This window comes from Mastacembelus armatus, chromosome 14 (assembly GCF_900324485.2).
Source record: "Mastacembelus armatus chromosome 14, fMasArm1.2, whole genome shotgun sequence".
Lineage (NCBI taxonomy): Eukaryota > Metazoa > Chordata > Actinopteri > Synbranchiformes > Mastacembelidae > Mastacembelus > Mastacembelus armatus.
The window spans coordinates 22,122,598-22,141,090 of record NC_046646.1 but is presented as its reverse complement, the minus strand read 5'-3'; the positions used below and the strand labels follow the sequence as shown (position 1 = coordinate 22,141,090).

The window sequence follows — 18,493 nt, the reverse complement described above, 5'->3', positions numbered from 1 at the left end:
CACTTGCAGTTGAGAGTTTAATTAAATAAATGACCTAAATTGGAAGCATTCAAATAAAGCAAAAAGTAATGAAACTTAGCATGTGAGAGGAAACTTTGAATGTCCTGTTCAGTGTGTGTGTGTGTGTGTAGAAGGAAAAATATTGCAAAACACTACATTTTAGTGACAATACTAGTTCAGTGTTTTATGTACAGCTTAAATACGTTTCATGAAGCAAATCACTATAAATCTATTAAAATAAACAGAAAAAACAAAATTATAAAATATATATTCTAAATGTTTACAAATTAATTTTAACAGCAAACAAAATGAAAAGTTAAACCTTTACATTTAAGAAGTTGCTGAAACATTTCATAGATTACATTGTGAATAATTGACTGAATTCATGTTTAGAAATTCTTAAAACAAACAGAGCTGGTCTGCTGCGAAGCTACAGTACATTCACCTCTGAAATATGAACAATTAACGTTAGAGACCTTTTCTGATTCTTACCAACACTGACATCTACTGGCTAAAACTAACACTGACAATTTCTTTAATGATCACAGTCGTTTCCCCTGTTTAGAAAGTAGAAAACATGTGATGATTTTTTTTACCTCACACTTTTGACAGAACAGAGAGATAAACCAGCCACAGACTCACACGACGTTTGGTTGGTGGCAAATTATTATTTCCTGAACAAGTTCTTGACTTGTTTTAATATCTGGGGATTTCAGAGACTGCTCTTATTTATCACTGCTTTGAATTTTCATTAATTCAGCCATTCTGTCATATAATTAAAAGCAATATGTTGGTATCTTGAAAAGGACATTCAAAGTCTTCACTGTTTATTGACAAAAACTAGAAGTGATCAAATATCAACGAAAACAGAGATGAAATTATTCATGGAGGAAAAAGGTGCAGTGTGAAGTGTGTCTTCGTGTTCTTTCTGCTGCCAGCTGTACCCGCTGCAAAGGAAGCACCTTCGGGTTTTGGCAGTGTTCCCTAAACACAACCACACCGCTGTGTTTCTGCGAAATCCTGCACATGAAATTAAGCAAAACTGCAAAACATGTCAAAGCCCAGCTCTGCATCCACAACCAGCAGGCTGAGGGAAGATGAAGTTAATTTACATACAATTTTAGCTGGGACAAAGCTTCTCCCTTGCATTTTAAATCTGATATTTTTGTAATGGTGATCTGACACAATTAAACAGGGAAATAATGCTGAATGAGTTCTATTGTCATATATATAAATTTTATTGTTGTAGTGCTATAACTGATTCATTAATTGCTAGCTGCAAATATATTTTTAAGGTAAAATATTCCCTTGAAAAATAACAATGTCTCTAAATTGTAGGAAGTAGCAGACATGATTTACATTAATGTGAAATGTGTATTACTACACTTTTACTTTTGGTCATTCATGTATATTTGGTTTCTAATACTTTTGTACTTGAGTAAAATTTGGACTAAAGGTTTTTATAAGAGTAACCTGTTATTACACTGCGGTAGCCATTTAAATAAGGATTTATTCCACCACTGATTACAGGGAGAGAAATATTTTCATCATAAAACAGCAGAGGTCAACATCCTCTGTGTTCTGTCCAGGTGTCTCTGCTGTCCCTGGACGGTTTGCTTGAATTGTATGATCGGATAATATGCACAGTGAAGGTGTAGAAAGCTGATCTGCAGTCTGCTGTTAATGTCTCTCTTTCAATAAGCCATTATGAGGCAACTGCGTGCGACCGGTGTGAAATGCGCCTGCGTGAAGGTGACACCGAGCCCCTACCAAAGAGAATACCGCAACGAGAGCATGTAAATTGTGCCATATAAAACGTTTACGTTTTTAACTCGTGGCAGAAGTGGGAGATGAAAATTTAGGCAGTAATTCAGATGACTTTTTATAGGACAGACATTTTTACTTCATAATATTTTACTTTATGGTTTAAAGTAAAATTCAGTTGAGTTGATGTGCTAAACTTTAGTAGTGGGTGACGTTTAATATCATTGTGTAAAGTAATAACACCTGCAGTAATAACAAGCTGCAATGCACTTAATCCTCACGGAAAATACAGGAAGACTATGTTAGGTTTTTTACAATGATCTGGTTCATTTATTACATTACTTGATTATTATTGTGATTTATTAGCAAAGAATAATAGCTACATTTTGTTGATGCAGCTGGTTGAGGTGAAATTATATTTAACTACTTTTTAAATTTCTCTCTGAAATGTCGTGCAGTATAAGTAGCAGTAAACGCAAATACTAAGACAGGGTACAGTGCCAGTGCTAAATGTGTGTGGGAACAGTCGGCTCTTCCTCACCGATGCTGGAAAGTTGAACCAGGTGTGAATCATCTTTTTTAATTTATTCCTTCGGTGTTTTTTTTTTTTTAGCCTTTCTCTTCTGTGGGCGGGAACTATCTTGGTGTTGTGATCGAATGTTGTATCTTTGTTTGATGACGTAGTGGCGCTGCCGTTTGCGTGACTCGTACGTGCCGCTGCGCCACCTCTCTCCTCGCTTTGTGCCGTTAACGAGCTCCTTGTCGGTCAGGGCTGAGACGCACAGGTAAGTTAGAAATCTTGTGCTTAAAATCAGCTCACCTGACGTTCACCGTACAGCTGCTGTCACCGCTGTCAGCCGGCGGACTCTGACTCCCGGTGCTGCCCGACTCATCCATCCGTTTATAACCGGAGAGGGATGCAGTTCGGCCGGCAGCAGGGATGCTAGGCCAACCGCTGTTAGCTAGGTGGCTAATGTCCTGCGGTGCGGTCATTGGACAGGGGTCTGCGGTTATTCGGGACCAGATTATAATGAAGCTTTTCTCAGTCACGGTTTTTACCCTCCTGACACATTCACTCAGCGGGCTCTTTGCTAAAACGTGAAAGTAACGTCTCTGGAGAACTTGTCCTTTTGAAACTAGCTAGCTTGATGCTAATCTGTTAGCAGACGAGGGCAGAGAGAATCTGCCTTAAAAACTCAGAGGCTGTTCTCACTCAAGAGAAGGACTATTCGTGAATTTGCTACAACTTAGGTGGTGCTGAAGGGCAGTGATAGAGCCCACACTGAGCTAAATGCTAAGGCTTGTTTGAAGTAATTGCAGTATGGGTTTGGTGCCTTCATTTAAAAAATGGGTTGGTGCGTATAAATATAAAGCTATTTCCAATCTAAAACCATCAAAGCTCACCCCAGGACATCACACTCACAGGGCCTTACAGAGGTTTGTCCTCTGCGGCCTCTGACATCTCAGCCTGTGGCCATGTGTGAAAGCCTTAGAGAGTGTGTGTGTGTGTGTGTGTGTGTGTGTGTGTGTGTGTGTGTGTGTGTGTGTGTGTGTGTGTGTGTGTGTGTGTTTGCATGGGCTGGGATGGCTAAAATATGACAGGGATAGACCGATATCTGTTATGTCAGTGCTGATTTTGCAGTGTTGGCCCAGAGGAGGAAAGAAAGACGGTGTTGATGACAGAATGTAGTAGATACAACTAGATATAATCTCATAACTGAGTAAAAGGGTGGGGTTTTTGTCTAAAGGTGTGGCGTTCATAAACTTTATTGAATGCACATGAATTGCACATGAATGTTGAAATAGAAGTTCAGCACCATTGGGGATTAGACACTGGTACAGTCGAACTATAGCAATGTATTTGTTGAAATTATACTTTCTAATGTCACATTTTTCTTGCTAAACTGCTTCTATACCTGCTTGTCTACTGTCAATATGCACGTGTGTTATCAGCAGGCCTTCTGTACCTTGATAACCTTTGTGCTATTGAAAAATGGAGCCAATGATGAAATACATGACTTGCACAAAGAGGCTGCTGAGGAAAGTGAAGGACAAAGAGGTGCACTCACATGAGAGCAGCCACCCAAAGGGTTAGCAAAGGGTCTGCTTTGTGCTTGTGGGCCTCTTTGTTTTTCTTTCTAAACTTGGCACGTTTCACTTTGAAACATCACTTTGAGTGGAATAATGGAAGTGCCAAAACTATGAATTAACTTTAAACAGAAGGACCATAGGGGAAATAATGTGCTGATATAATGTATCTGCAAAGCTTTTATTTTGAATGTCTATGAAACACAAAGACCTGGAAATGGGCAGCTAATGCCAGAGGTGGTTGTGTATACAAGCCGGCCCCTGTAATATCAGCAATGCCTTCATCAGATTTGTGCCTTTTCTGTCCATCTGTCACCTCCAGTTACTCTCGCATTCATCTTTCAGCAGAACTGCTCTCTGCCCTGAAACATCTCACTGTTCCTTCTCTGCAGTCTCTTTCCCTCTGCTGTGCTACTGTGGACTCTGTCTGATAGTTGTGACACAGAGCGAGGGGAGCAGAGCAGTGATGTTACTTTTCAGAGCTGCTGCTGGGTTTTTTGTTTATTTATTTTTTTGTTCTCGTCCTTGTTCTTAGGCAGAGCTTTGACTGTCCTCTTTTGCTTTGCAGATAATGGCTGTACCTCCCACCTACGCCGATCTTGGAAAGTCCGCCAGGGATGTTTTCACCAAGGGATACGGTAGGCTCCAAGGATCAAGTCATATTCACGTTTTTCAGCTGTATGACTTTAAGCCTCCGTCAGTTTATTTTGATAGAGAGAAATAACTCTGCTGCTGTAGTGGACAGCATTAGTAAGCTCTTCCAGTTGCCAGAAGTAGCATCTAGGTGCTCATCTCTAAATCAAGACCACTGAGTAAAAAACAAAGCATCTTCATTTTTTTTTTTTTTTTAAATCATTTTTAGTGAAAGGCATACGTAGTGGTTTATCACACTGGAACAGCACCTTCTTTTTTGTTTTATGCTGTGAAGTAACTGAGGAGATTTCTTTCAAGATTCATTGCCACACTTTCTTTTAGGGAGTGTTAAAATCCAGCCTAAGCATACAGCACAGTGGGCACCAGAATGCCAAATAAAAGCGATAAATACCAGGTAGTGTTACTATTAATAGCTCACCACTAGCTGAACACACTGAGGCAGCGTGCACAGCCTGGATGTCCCTGCTGTCTGTTTGGTGTATACAGACAGTTGTTTACTGAAAGATGTCCTCTTAATATCTAGGGAATACCTGGTGGATACAGCAGATAGATATGTACCATGAAGACTGAATCTTTGTTATTCACAGGTTTCAATGAAGGCTTAATCTTAAAGTGGTGACAGTTTTATAGGGTGGGAAAAGGTTGACTATAGGTTGACAGTGATGAGTGATGCATGAATTTTCCCCATGGGGGATGAATAAACTATCTATCTGTCTGTCTGTCTGTCGGTTTAGTGAAGGGGAAGAATCATATCAAAATGATCTGATCATTGCTAGATGGCTGTGATTCTGAGTAGAGCCAGGAATGGGGCTCAAGCCATGATATTTTTAATCAGCTTTCTACTGATTCTTCAAAACTAACAGCTGAAAAGCTTTTACAGAACCTACATCAAATCAATACATGCATTCAGTCAGTGACATATAACTTTAAATACTAATTCGATGATGTGATTTAATCAGTTGTGAAGTATCTAAAGGGGTTCTTAGGTTTTGCATGGTAAGGACAAACAGAATTGGCTTTACAGCTAAACTTGTTGTGGGGGCTGTCAACAAGATGTTCTATAGTGGTTTTCATTTTATTAACATTTGTGTGTTCATCCAGATTCATTTTGATCTTTTATCAAATATCGTCTGTTTCAGGCTTCGGGCTCATCAAGCTGGACTTGAAAACAAAGTCTGAGAATGGATTGGTAAGTCATTGCCAGGAATTATCAGATTATCAGAGTTGCTTCTCCAGACTGCAGCCATCTTATTATACCTTAACAGGCTCTTGGCTGGTGATGAACAAGCTGGTTATCTGATCTCCTGAATGCTGCCAGGGCGCACTGGCTTTCTGCAACCTGACAGATATGGGTTTAAAAAGAGTGTAAAGAAAATGTTCTCTTTTATAGTATTCATAAAGAGAATTGGATCTGTACAACTGCATGTGAACTCCTGCCATGTTTTGTTTTAACCAAGTTGATTTCTGGCCTTGTAAATGCAACCTCATGCTTTTTAGTTAGTTCAGGTGGAAATCCCAGACTGAGGTAAACACCTGCGACTCTTCCGCCTACATATAATAATACTAATTAATCACCAAAATAGGAAGTTCAGGAACATGTCAAGAAATTCAGAAATCAATGGTCTTAGTCATTGGTCAAATCAATGACTAACTAGATTTTGGTCTGCATCACTGTTGAAAACCCTGTGTAAAGACCAAATGGAAATATATTCTTGTATTGATTATCCATTCAATATTTGTTTTATCTACAGGAGTTCACCAGCACAGGCTCTGCCAACACTGAGACCAGCAAGGTTGCTGGTTCCCTGGAGACCAAGTACAAGTGGGCAGAGCATGGACTGACGTTCACAGAGAAGTGGAACACAGACAACACCCTGGGGACTGAGATTACCCTGGAAGACCAGGTCTGTGACGAAGAAAAACATGTTTAAAAAATGATTTGGGCTGTTTTTGGCCAAAGAATTATTTAATTACTTAGGAATTCATTAACATGGCATTGGCATTGTTGTGATATTGTTCTTATTGTTCTACAGTTGGCTAAGGGCCTGAAGTTGACATTTGACTCCTCCTTCTCACCAAACACTGGGTAAGGCCAGTTCAGTGATGATAATTTTAGTAAGAAATCAGGAGTTTAGTGGAAGGAGGGCTGGTCGTGTATTATTGTTAATCTTCACACATCGTTATATATACTGTTTACTTTCTAGCTAGCAGCTAGCAACTGGCAGGCAACGTGTCTCACAGTCCCTGAAAAAGGTTGTATGTTTGAGTTCATAGTTTCAGTGTAGAGCCCTGATTTCATTTTAGTTTTTTAAGTTCAGGGTCACAGCCCTGGGATGTTTTTAGCTGTGGGAAACCTCGACATTAATGGTCTGTACTCTCTCCTCTATGTCTTTCTAGCAAGAAGGGTGGCAAGATCAAGACAGGCTACAAATGCGACCATATCAACATTGGCTGTGACGTTAACTACGACATCAATGGCACAGCCATCCATGGCGCTGCGGTGGTGGGCTACGAGGGCTGGCTGGCCGGCTACCAGACGACCTTTGAGGCCGGCAGGAATAGGATCACTCAGAGCAACTTTACAGTTGGATTCCAGACTGATGAATTCCAGCTCCATACAAATGTGTAAGGCAACATGAAGCAGCAGATAGACAGTTTTATCCACATGGTGCTTCTCCACATCTTTGTAAAGTGTCACCGTATGATCGGTCTGGTATATTGTAACCACAGTGCTGTGGATTTTAAAATTCAAAGTTAAGGCAGAGAGGACAATGAGCGTATACTATAACTTGAGTAACAGGCTGGGAACTCAAACCCTTAAGTCCAGACGATTAACCTTGACTAGACAAACACCTTCAGACTCTGTTTTCCCGTCTGTCTGGCTGTGTGCCGAGTGTCCAGGTGCCTGGCAGTTATTTTTACACCCAGGTGATGGGATTTACTATATTGTATGTGAGATGGAGTGAAAGGTTTGAAGGCATTAAGATTCTTGGTGAAAAAGCAGAGCGAGGTAATGCCAGACAAACAGACCGAAGGAGGGAAGATCAGGGCACAGTGTTAGTCTTGTTTCCTGCTGTGCCCTTGGCCTGCCTGATTCAGTCTGTAGTGATAATGTGAGGTCGGATCAAGTGTGTAACACAGTGTGTTTTATCTGAGTGCAGTGAACCCGTCTGAGGAGGTCTTTAACAGATATGCATCATCTGTTTACAAAACACAAAGCCATATTTGTCAGTTAAGAAAATATCACCTGTGGGGAAACACATTAATGCTGCAGTAATATTTACTTACAATCCAATTCACTGTTTCTCCTCAGAAATGATGGTACTGAGTTTGGTGGCTCCATTTACCAGAAGGTGAATGACAAGCTGGAGACTGCTGTCAACCTGGCGTGGACTGCCGGAAACAGCAACACCCGCTTTGGCATTGCTGCCAAGTATCAGATTGATTCTGATGCATCCTTCTCTGTGAGTACTGAAGTAGTAGTTTAGGTGTAGTGTGTGGTGTCATGTTGTGCATCTGTCTGTGAAACCATTTTCTTATTGATACATTCTGGTGTCATTAATTCATGTTGCCCCTTTCACATCTGGGCTAGTGTCTTTGCTGCATGTCCTGTCTGGCTGACTAACTTGGATACAAGTCTCGTGAATGCATTGCATTTACTTGGGGAGAAGCCTCACCCAGGCCAAAATGGCCAATGGGAGGAGTCTGTCTGCTATGGAAAAGCCCAGACTAATGAAGTCCTGTCTATTACATTAGTCGCTAAGTCCCACTAGCAGTCGAGCCAATTAGTGTGAATGATTACTGTAAGTGTATGTATGTGTTTACAACATGTTAATGATGTGCCCATTTTGAAGCGAAACTGTTTTAGTGGTGGCATGGTTGAATCGCAGTATCGGTTTCACAGCTCAGTATGAATCAGATTTTAGTTTTTGATGATATTTGATGATGGGATCAGGAATGAGGACATCAGAGGGACAGCTCATGTTAGATGTTTTGGAGAAACAGCCAGGGAAGCCAGATTGAGATGGTTTGGACATGTTCAGAGGAGGGACAGTGAATACATTGGTAAAAGGATGCTGAGGTTAGAGCTGCCAGGAAGGAGGCCTAGAGGAAGACCAAAGAGGAGGTTCTTGGATGTAGTGAAGGAGGACATGAGGATAGTTGGTGTGGGTGAGGAGGATACAGAGGATAGGGTTAAATGGAGGCAGATGATTCGCTGAAGGGAGCAGCCCAAAGGAAAAGAAGAAGAAGATTTGATTTGGAGGGGGTGAGAAATTACTCAAAAGTGGCACAATAAATGTTTTTTCTACTATTTTTCATCATCAGGCCAAGGTGAACAACTCCAGCCTCGTCGGTCTGGGCTACACTCAGACTCTGAAGCCAGGTGAGTGCAGTCTGTCTGTAACTGAGGTGTCCTCTGCAGGAACATGCCAAAACACCACCCATTTTCATGTTACGCACCAAATTTCAGTAAACAATGATTTTCAACATTTGGATAAGGTCATAACTGGAGCAGTGGAATTTAGCTGGGCACTGAAAGTAAATTATTCAATAACTGCAATAGAGACATTCAAGCTGTTCACCTAGATCAAATTATGGCTCCCTAGTTAAGTTTTTGACTAAATCTTTGCGAACTGTATGACAACTTTCCAGAGGGATAAAAAACAGTAGCAACACACATCACAGAAACATCAAGTTTGACATTTATTGCTGGAGGGAAGTTGACAAGAGGTGCAGAGGTGGGATTGTCAGTAAGTCAGGTTCAGTACGAGCCCTGTGTAATGTTTGGAGAGTGAAACTACAAAGAAATATTATTTACTCAATTCACTTGACTGTGTTTCTGCAGGCATCAAGCTGACACTATCTGCTCTTCTCGATGGCAAGAACATCAACGCTGGTGGCCACAAGCTTGGTCTTGGCCTCGAGTTCCAGGCATAGGTGGATGAGTCAGTCGCCCTTATAGTCCTCCCAGCCCACACACGTATTCTTCACCAAAAGAAAAAAACAAAATCCAAATCCTTGATTAGCTAGCTCTCACAAAACCCCTGTTACCCCTAGACGTGCTACATCTGTGAGCAGGACAACATAAAGGTTACAGTGGTTACCAATTTTAAAGGACCATTTCAAGGGAATATTATATTTTGAAAATGTAAAGCCCAGTTCAGAACAAAATTACAAAAGGTTTAAAAGCAGGTTTTATCTTGAATAGTGTAGTTTTCAAGGGAAAAGTAGCCTTGAGTACATTCACACTGGCCTCGCGTTGTCATTCTCTTAACATGCTTTAATTTGTGTCTCTGCTTTCCAATTCAGCTAAAAGGGAAAATCAAAACTAGATGGGCCCAAAATACAGAAGGGGCTTGACGCAGTTACTGTACAGTTGAACTGTTACACCACCAGATGGCGAAATTGCATAGTGCCAGTAAGCACTCCTCTCTTAAAAGGTGTAGTGGTACAAGATTTATTTGAGCACTTCTGCACCAGAGACCTTCAGAAGGGTTAGTTGTCCCTGATGTAGGGAGCTGTCAGTAGCTCCAGGAGACACTACACCCCAATGTGTACATTCTGTGTTTTTGTCTCACTTGTCTTCTGTGTCTGTGTATTTGGTGTGGATTATGACTTTTGTTACATATAGCAAAAAGCAAGTTATTTTATTCATGGTCTTAAATAGTTTATTCCACCTGTGAAGTCTTACAAAGGCAAAGACCTGTCAATCCTTCCTGGTCCAGCCAATGAAATGAATTATGCACACAGTTTAAAGTCGTCTGGATAAGAGTTACAGTATTTCTTTGAAAAGGGATTGGAAAATAAACACACTGTATGAGAACACTACAGTGGACAGGAACTGGTAGTCTTCCACAAGTGGTTATGGGAGTCATGTTTAATGTGTTGGACAATTTTGTCTTTCCCAGAAATAAAGAACATATTGAACCAGTTCACCCAGTTTTTGTGATTTAATGTTATAATTCTAGCACCATCCAGTCCATGGTTATTTAAAATTTGTGAAAACACTTGAATAAAACAGTTGATTTCTGATTTAAAGCAGACAAATGCATAACTTATCTTGATTTTTAATTTAATTTTAATTTCGGGCCCTCTGGGCCAAGTGGTTTGTTTAATTCACAGCAGAAACTTCAATTTTAATTGTGGCAAAAGCATACAACAATTTCATGAGCTTTAAATTATTAGAGCAAAAGCAAATATTTACAGTGAATGAAATAAATTAACTCAGTTTTACTTGGTCAGTTACTGAAACTATTTTAATTGAAATAATTAGAAATTAGTTTAAACCTTAATTTGTCTAAAATTCTTACCTTAGGTCCTGTTCTTTTCATCTTTAAATTTACAGTTTTCTTTTTCTCTGCTTTCCATAATTTATTTGTAATTCTTTTTTAAATCTGTTTACCTTATATACAATTATTTATTTAAGGCATTCATATGTATTTGATTGAAAGAATTCAGCATTCTCAAGTTGAGTTTCATTTTAAAAAGTGAAACCAAGACCACAGTTGTGACATCACACAACCTGGACCCTAGTCCCTCTGGTCTTTGTGGACCAGACACTATAAACAATAATATTTGTTGTGATGTGCAGACAACGTCCACACAGTAAACTGGGTTTTTCCCAGCTGGAAATCCAGCCCTGACAAGTCATCTGGAGGGTGTCAGCGTGACTCAAGCGTCCACTTTCCCAAACTGACTCACACAATCACGTACTTGCTCACCGTGTTGCCAGATTTGGAGGTTTTCTCGGTGCCCCTCAAAACTCAGCCCAATCTGAATACACAGATACGATGATACACACATTTTTAGATTTAACTGGACCTAAGCTTTCCGAGGACATCGTTATGGCTATTTGTTGTTTGCAAACAAACCATAAATCCACTCGGAAATCGTACAAAACGGCTAAAAACGTACATATTTCTCTTTTCTCATAAAAGGAGCGGGTATAGCTGTTTGGTAAAGCGAATATCCGATCGTGGTATGTAATATACTATTCTATTGTATAGTGTATTACACTGATACTATGCAGTACAATCGATTATTTAATTGTACGCCTGGATAAACACCCTCTCAAACCTGGCAACCCCGCTCATTGCGTCTGCGTGCAACCGTTGTAAACCACGCATTAACATGGCGACGTGCAGGAAGATGGAGCGAAGCCGGAGAAGTCTTTGCGCTCTGTCTGTGCTTTTTCTCCTCCAGCTGTTCGCCAGCGGTTGTCTGTCAGCCCCGTTAGAAAACACCGCCACAGGTAAGTCACACTTAAACGACGACGTGGCCGTTTAACGCGAATGCTAATTAGCGAGCTAACCGGGTAAAGCTAACCGAGCTAACTGGCTGGAAACAAGCCGAGAGTCAGGTGAGAAACACGGTGCTAAGACACGGAAAACAATTTAGGTCACTTCTCAGATTTAAAAGGTTTAAAAAGGCTTCAGATCTGACGACATAAAGTTTGTGGACTCATTCGGTTAATGTAAATATCGATTCAACTAAACAGGAAGTGTTTGTGTTTATTAACCCACGAGCTTTTCTATGGTAACCCCAGAGAAAATAACATTTAAATGTTTAAATGTCTGTGATTTTTATCCCCCGGGTCTCCAGAGCTGCAGTCATTTGTGCTGCTAATTAACCCTCCACTAAATAAAATCCTTTGTTTTGGGACTGGGCCCTCAGCTAAGGCTGTAAAATCTGTCTTGCATTAATGGACTTTGAACAGTTTATGCGCTTTAGTGGCTAAAACCTGTTGAGATAATCAGTGTTGAATTCTTAGTCTGTGTTATTTCTAAATTTGCTCTGTTTCTTCTCAGTCTTATGTCTTATATCACTCAGCAGATTATTTTTAAATGTATTATTGTGATAAGGAGTCTTCATGAGTAATATGTTTTGTCTAGAAATGACTTGTATAACACACACACATTAGCCCTGTTTGGATTTTCGTCACCTTTTGAAGCATTTAAAGTTTAAATTTTATTTTTATTTAAACTTTATTTACGCAGGAAAGACTCATTGAGATTTAAAATGTCTTTAACAAGAGCATCCAGGCCAAGACTGTTAATAATAAGGTGCAGAAGCTAAAACCAGCCATTAATAATCATACACACAAACATTAAAGAATTAGAAAATAAATACACAATCATGAAACAATTAGTAAAAGCAATAAATCAGTTTATATATATATTAAAAAAAAAAAATTAGGCAGAACATCTACAGCCAAGATGTTTCTGTTTCCAAATTATATAAAATCACTTTATATAAGTGTTTTAGGTGATTTTGTAATTGGGTCTAAGCTGAGGGAGCAGAAAAGTTAAACACCCTTTTTCCCGGTTCAGTAGAAACCTTTGGAACAGATAGTAAAAACAAATCCTGAGAACGAAGACTATAACTTCTCACATTTTTTTTTGGCAAATATACATATGAGGGTACGATGGAGTCGGACCTAAAATACACTTATAAATAAGAACATGCCAGTGTTTTAGTCTATGAGTGGATAAGTAGACCATCCAACACAAACTCCTCAGAGACATATAACCTCTGATGTTCCTCTTTATGCTGCCGATGTCCCTTTGGAATTTATTCCTGTGTGTTTTGTACCTGTGGAAAACAGTGTGGAGAACAAACATGTTTATACAGGGGGAGGATCACTACCTTAACCTGATCATCCCCTAATCCGGTAAATATTTAGTTTATTTGAAATACAAACATTGAATGATGCTTATACAACAGTACAACCAGTCCTAGTGTAGATTTCACAGCAGTGAGATAGTAGCTGTTTATTTTGGGCGTCATAAAAGTATGACATAGGTTTAACCTGATAAAGAGCCAAACATTTAGAGTGAAGAAAGATAACCCATTGCTAGTTAATGATGTCTGATTGTAGGAAGTACTCTAAACATACTTCATCGTCAATATTAAGACATTTTTCAGTGTGTGACTCAGCTGCTCCGTCTCAGGTTCTGAAAATCTTATAACTGTTACTGCCACAAAGATCTCCTGTTCAGTGATTATTTATGCCAGCCGTGGCTCGTGTGTTTATGAATAGTCTCTTTCTTCTCTTGGGGATGTCTTGCTTCAGGCTTCTGGTCCCCAGTGTTCTGCTCCTGGTCCGTCCTAAGCAACGCCTCCTAGTTGCGCAGGATGAAATAATGTTGATTTAAAGGGTGTCATTGATTCCGGAAGCCTGGCCTAAATGCATGAGTGTCTTATGCTGTCATTTAAAGCAACAGGAATTGATTCGCTGTGGAGATTCTTGATAATTAAAATTTTTAACTAATTTTATTGAAGTTAAGATCTCACGTCTGCTCTAGCTTTTATAAACTTAAATGTTAAAAAAGTCTGTCATGTAATGAAATGTTTTTGATGCAGTAATTACAGCAAATTACCTGGTGGGCTGACCGAAGCTTTGGAACATAATATAATACGCACCGTGTTAATATACCTCACGTTTTGCACGTTGTCTGTCATTTTCAGCAGTTGCAGGGAAATCACGTTTTTACACAATCACACACGTTGCTGTTGAAGTACGAGCGTCCACTCAGCAGCTTTTCCCTGGCAGCTCGAGGGTTAACAGCTTTGCCCAAGGGCATTGTTAGACGGCAGTCTGTGAGGGGGAGGACAGGCTCATTTTCCCAGCTGTGATCACACAGTGTGGTTGTGTGATATGGTGGACGTGTGTAGAAACAGAACAAAGTGCATTTATCTGTAAATGAAAGAACATGGATTATATTTCCTAAATTGCCTCAGTGTGATGGCGATATCAGTTTGTCACTTTAGATGAGGTGTTGTTCTTGAAATAGGTTGAAAGTGAGAATTCAGCTGGAATTTGGCTGTGCCACCTAATTATCTGGTAGGCCTAGAAAATCATTAGTAAAGTATTAGTAAAGTATACCTCCCCAGGTCAAAATACAAATTTTGGTAGGTTAAGTCTTTTAATTAGTATTCATTGACCATGTTTTTGTAACCATGTATGTAATGTTTTGTTCTTCCACTCTTATTGGGCAAACAAAGGTAATGAGGAGGGAGTCACTTCTCAAAACCTTACGATGACCACTGTGAACGAGGAAACAAATCACACAGAGCCTTCATCACCTGAACAAAGCACAGCAGCTCTGGACGGTCCAAACAGCTCTACAACACGTGCTAGCAGTGCCTCCTCAACAACAGAGACAGAGGCCCCTAAAGACAAAATCACAACAGCCATTGAACCAACACATGAAAACGGTGTCACCGTCTTTGCTTCCTCTGATGGTAACTTTCAGGATCAACCCGACAACAATGGTAAAAACGAAAAGATGAAAGAAAACACAGAGCCTACAACAAATGAAGCTGCTAAAACCACTCTAGCCTCTACTCTGGAAGACCCCACCATGTCTGCCAAAGCCTCTGAAGCAACAACTCCTGTCACAGAAGAACCAGAAGAGCTAGAAAAGCCAGAAGCACCTGAAGCACCTGGCTCCAAACCCTCCAACGAACCGAACCTGTTCACCTCGCAAGACACCGATCTAGACCTGCTGCAGACCACGGAGGAGGAAGACAACGGAGGTGACGAAGACGACTGGGACAGTGACGACAATGGCATTAATTATGACGGCAAAGACCAGATTCTGGCCAGGCCGCAGCAGCCAGACGAGATGGAGGTGACCAACTACAAGGGAGTGGACAGCTACAACACAGAGGATGAGGACTCCCACTTCTTCTTCCATCTGGTCATCCTGGCTTTCCTGGTGGCCATTATCTACATCACCTATCACAACAAGAGGAAGGTGAGTGTTGGAAAATTCAGTGCCTAAAACATTATATGTTTTCTTTTTCCATAACATACGGCCTTATGAAAGCATAAAACATTATTGTTGTCGTTGTGAAAGTTTCCTAAACGTTTAGAGTGACTTTCTAATCAGCCTCACAAAATAAAAGCTTTGCTTTCCAATGTACCACAGCACTTTAGTCTTTGTTAGGAATAAAATACTGGTTGTTCTGTTTGCCATAGGTGCTGTAGAATATATGACCATATGTAATAACCCCCGTAGAGGCATGAGTTCTTTCTGTTTTATGCAGTACCAAGGGTGCCCAACCCTGGTCCACTGCTGATTACAAGCAGGGAAGTGGCCGTTGAGGATCAGGGGTTGGGCACCCCTGTGCTATACTGATAAACGTTGGTTTTACTGAAGTAAAAGTAAGGATTCCAGTTATGTACTCTTACCATTTTTGCTATGCTGCCCCAGAAACACATTTACTTCATCAGCACTTGTGTGTGAGTCAGATGATTTAGATTTTTATCTGGATTTATGAAATGTTCTTTTCTTCTGTTCAGATCTTACTCCTGGCTCAGAGTCGCCGCTGGAAGGACGGCCTTTGTTCTCGCAACACTGTGGAGTATCATCGCCTGGACCAGAACGTCAACGAGGCCATGCCGTCCCTCAAGATGACCCGAGACTACATTTTTTGATCCACGGTCATGAGAGCAATATGTCCAGATGTGCACAGAGCCAGCTGGCCTTCTTTCTTCCCGGCCTGTGGCGTTGTCGACATGCTGTGCTTCACTGGGAGCTTGGTTGATGCTTTCTCTTGCTTAACAGGCCAATAGGAGACCAGGGTGTTTTGTGTGGGGATAAACTTTTCTTTGTTCAGGACTTTTTTTTTTCTTGTCTGCATAGAGATTTCACTATTTCTGTTACTTTTATTTGTATTATTTTAATGTTTTTATTTTTTTCTAAATTAATAACTTCTTGGGATTTAATATTTTGGTTTACTACGGATCTTATATATTTTTTTTGAGAATGTTTTGGCCTTATGTCGTCCTGCGACTTCTTGTTATCCTTTTTGTCTTGTTTAATATTCACATTTATGATTTGGAAGAATTACTCACTGCTGTATCTTTTAGTCCATGATATAATGCTTAATTATAGCAGTTGATTATTTATCCCAAGACTAACAAACTATTTCTCTAATAAACAGTTAGCCAAGCATCGGCACACAAGCATTTGCCTTTCAAAGCATTTGTTGTGTCGTGCGTACTTTTGTGTTGCGCAGGTCTAAGTATGCAAATAAAGCAGCAATCTAGGCGTGAATATACATTTTTTTATATATATGCAGCCATTCCAATAACGATTCACCACTTACAGTAAAATGGTCTTTATTATAAATTCACTGTTACTGAATACAATAAAAAGATAATATTGGGGGAATCTTTTAAGTCATACTACTACTTAATGTTCCATATAAAATTAAACTTTTTTTTTTTTTTTTAATCTAACAGGAAGAAATTAGATTGTTTTAAATTTATGTAACTTTTACGTGACTTAAGGGATTAAAAAAAAAACATCCCTGGAAATGAATAGACATTAAGCATTAAGTCAAGGAAGGTGAGTCCTCTTAAGGTGAGGGGTATCTTCATGTGCTCAAGCCATTTAAATGAACACAAACACTGTATATTGTTCAGGTAAGAATGTACTACTATAATATATGAGAGAAGCTTTTATTGCCAGACCTTTTCCTTGGTTATTAGTTTGTTTAACCTGTCAGATACGTACCTCTTCGACTACTGCCCAGATTTTGCTGTGAAAAAGTCTTGGGGCTTGCCCTCTTCGTTTAATGACTTCGGTGAAGTTAATCAATCATTTTCATTGTGGCAAAAGGAAACTGTGTGTTCCCTTAGGGTTACATGGTACTTTTCATTTTTAGTTACCTCCTGTCAGACTACAGTTTAAAGGATTGTTCACGCTGTTCGTCAGATGTTTTGCACACTCTGTATGGCCTAATGTTCTCATGAGCCCCCACGTAAACCCAGAATTGACCGCGCTGTCTTGTCACCCATGACTCGGCCACATCTTTTTCTGCCTGTTGCCGTCTCATGCCTTCAGTTGAAATGCTGTAACTGGCAGATATTTGTATTCACGTATTTGTTGAGAAGTTCTTGTCGCCTTCTGCCATTTGTTTGCAGCTGCTTTGTCCGTGTATGAAGTCTAGAGGGGGTAAATAGATAAATCTATTTGCACTTTCCATTCATACTAGCTGCAATATGTTGAGGTGATGGATCAACACTGCTCTTACAATCAACAGTAGAAAACTGTACAATCTCTTTTTTTGTCAATAAAGCACAAATTGTATAGTCCTCCTGGTTTCTTTCTGTGATTGATACATCATGTTTGTTCAGCTCTGCTGATAAATCTGAAACAAAAGATAGTCTTTCTTCCTCAGGTGGATGTTTTGGAGCCAGAATAAAAAAGTATTTATGTCTCGGAGCCGCCTGTGCTCCAGCTGTTCATGTGGTGAATGCCCAGTTTAACTGTGTTGGCACCACTAACCAGACTGGGCACTGCTCACTGAGAGATTTACTTTCATCTCTTTTGATCATTATAAGTTCAGAGGTTGTATATTTTCATTATGATGGTCACCGACTGAACTGAAACACTATTACATTTTTTTAAATTTTTTTTTTTTATAAAGCTAGGGGCAGTTGAAAGGACGTTTTGATTTTAGAAGAGACAAATCTACATTCAGCAGAAGTGAAAGTGCACAGACTATATTTTTCCATTACAGGCTGTTCTTCAACTTTAATACAAAATCAAGGACTGAAACAAAAAGTAATTGCTGTAGCACAACAGGTTGAAAGATCATTTTTCTTTGGATTGCTGTTGTGTGATTGAGATGAACAAGCAGATTCTGATGTCAGGCTGCCAGAAGGAAGGATGAGAAACTTGACCACAGGGAGGCAGTGTGCACACACAAATGACTGGATCAGTCAGGTCTGTGTGTTTCAGTTGTCAGATTTTCTGCTTTGTTCTTCAGCAAATTGAATGATAGAGGAGTCATACCACATGCTGTGTGAGAGACAAGGCAGCAGGAGCTTATGAGTGTATGTAACTCCACATCAAAATGCTGCCTGTGCATATAAAAACTTAATTTTGCTGTTGGTTTTCCACTTCTTTTCCTCTGTGTGACACAAATCACTTATCAGCATAATAAAGAGAAATTTGAGCTATAAAAGTAA

General features: G+C 39.9%; 2 protein-coding genes across 2 annotated transcripts; both read left to right on the top strand.

Annotated features, from left to right (window-relative positions):
• Positions 1-2,459: 2,459 nt before the first annotated feature.
• vdac1 (voltage-dependent anion channel 1) lies at positions 2,460-10,129 on the top strand. Its single transcript, XM_026328836.1, has 9 exons — positions 2,460-2,549; positions 4,421-4,490; positions 5,646-5,695; positions 6,258-6,410; positions 6,540-6,592; positions 6,904-7,131; positions 7,820-7,970; positions 8,833-8,890; positions 9,353-10,129. Exons 2-9 carry the CDS (start codon positions 4,424-4,426, stop codon positions 9,442-9,444), a joined length of 852 nt encoding a protein of 283 aa, XP_026184621.1. The 5' UTR covers positions 2,460-2,549; positions 4,421-4,423; the 3' UTR covers positions 9,445-10,129.
• Positions 10,130-11,446: 1,317 nt separating this feature from the next.
• Positions 11,447-17,614, top strand: c14h5orf15 (chromosome 14 C5orf15 homolog). Its single transcript, XM_026328747.2, has 3 exons — positions 11,447-11,758; positions 14,512-15,266; positions 15,815-17,614. Exons 1-3 carry the CDS (start codon positions 11,638-11,640, stop codon positions 15,947-15,949), a joined length of 1,011 nt encoding a protein of 336 aa, XP_026184532.1. The 5' UTR covers positions 11,447-11,637; the 3' UTR covers positions 15,950-17,614.
• Positions 17,615-18,493: the final 879 nt, after the last annotated feature.

What these genes read in the sequence shown, in the direction of transcription:
- vdac1 (XM_026328836.1), top strand. Translation starts at nt 4,424, where the DNA reads ATGGCTGTACCTCCCACCTACGCCGATCTTGGAAAGTCCGCCAGGGAT. An exon ending in ATTCTGATGCATCCTTCTCT is followed by an intron (nt 7,971 to 8,832) that starts GTGAGTACTGAA and finishes TTTCATCATCAG; the next exon opens with GCCAAGGTGAACAACTCCAG. An exon ending in CACTCAGACTCTGAAGCCAG is followed by an intron (nt 8,891 to 9,352) that starts GTGAGTGCAGTC and finishes GTGTTTCTGCAG; the next exon opens with GCATCAAGCTGACACTATCT.
- c14h5orf15 (XM_026328747.2), top strand. Translation starts at nt 11,638, where the DNA reads ATGGCGACGTGCAGGAAGATGGAGCGAAGCCGGAGAAGTCTTTGCGCT. An exon ending in GTTAGAAAACACCGCCACAG is followed by an intron (nt 11,759 to 14,511) that starts GTAAGTCACACT and finishes GGGCAAACAAAG; the next exon opens with GTAATGAGGAGGGAGTCACT. An exon ending in CCTATCACAACAAGAGGAAG is followed by an intron (nt 15,267 to 15,814) that starts GTGAGTGTTGGA and finishes TCTTCTGTTCAG; the next exon opens with ATCTTACTCCTGGCTCAGAG.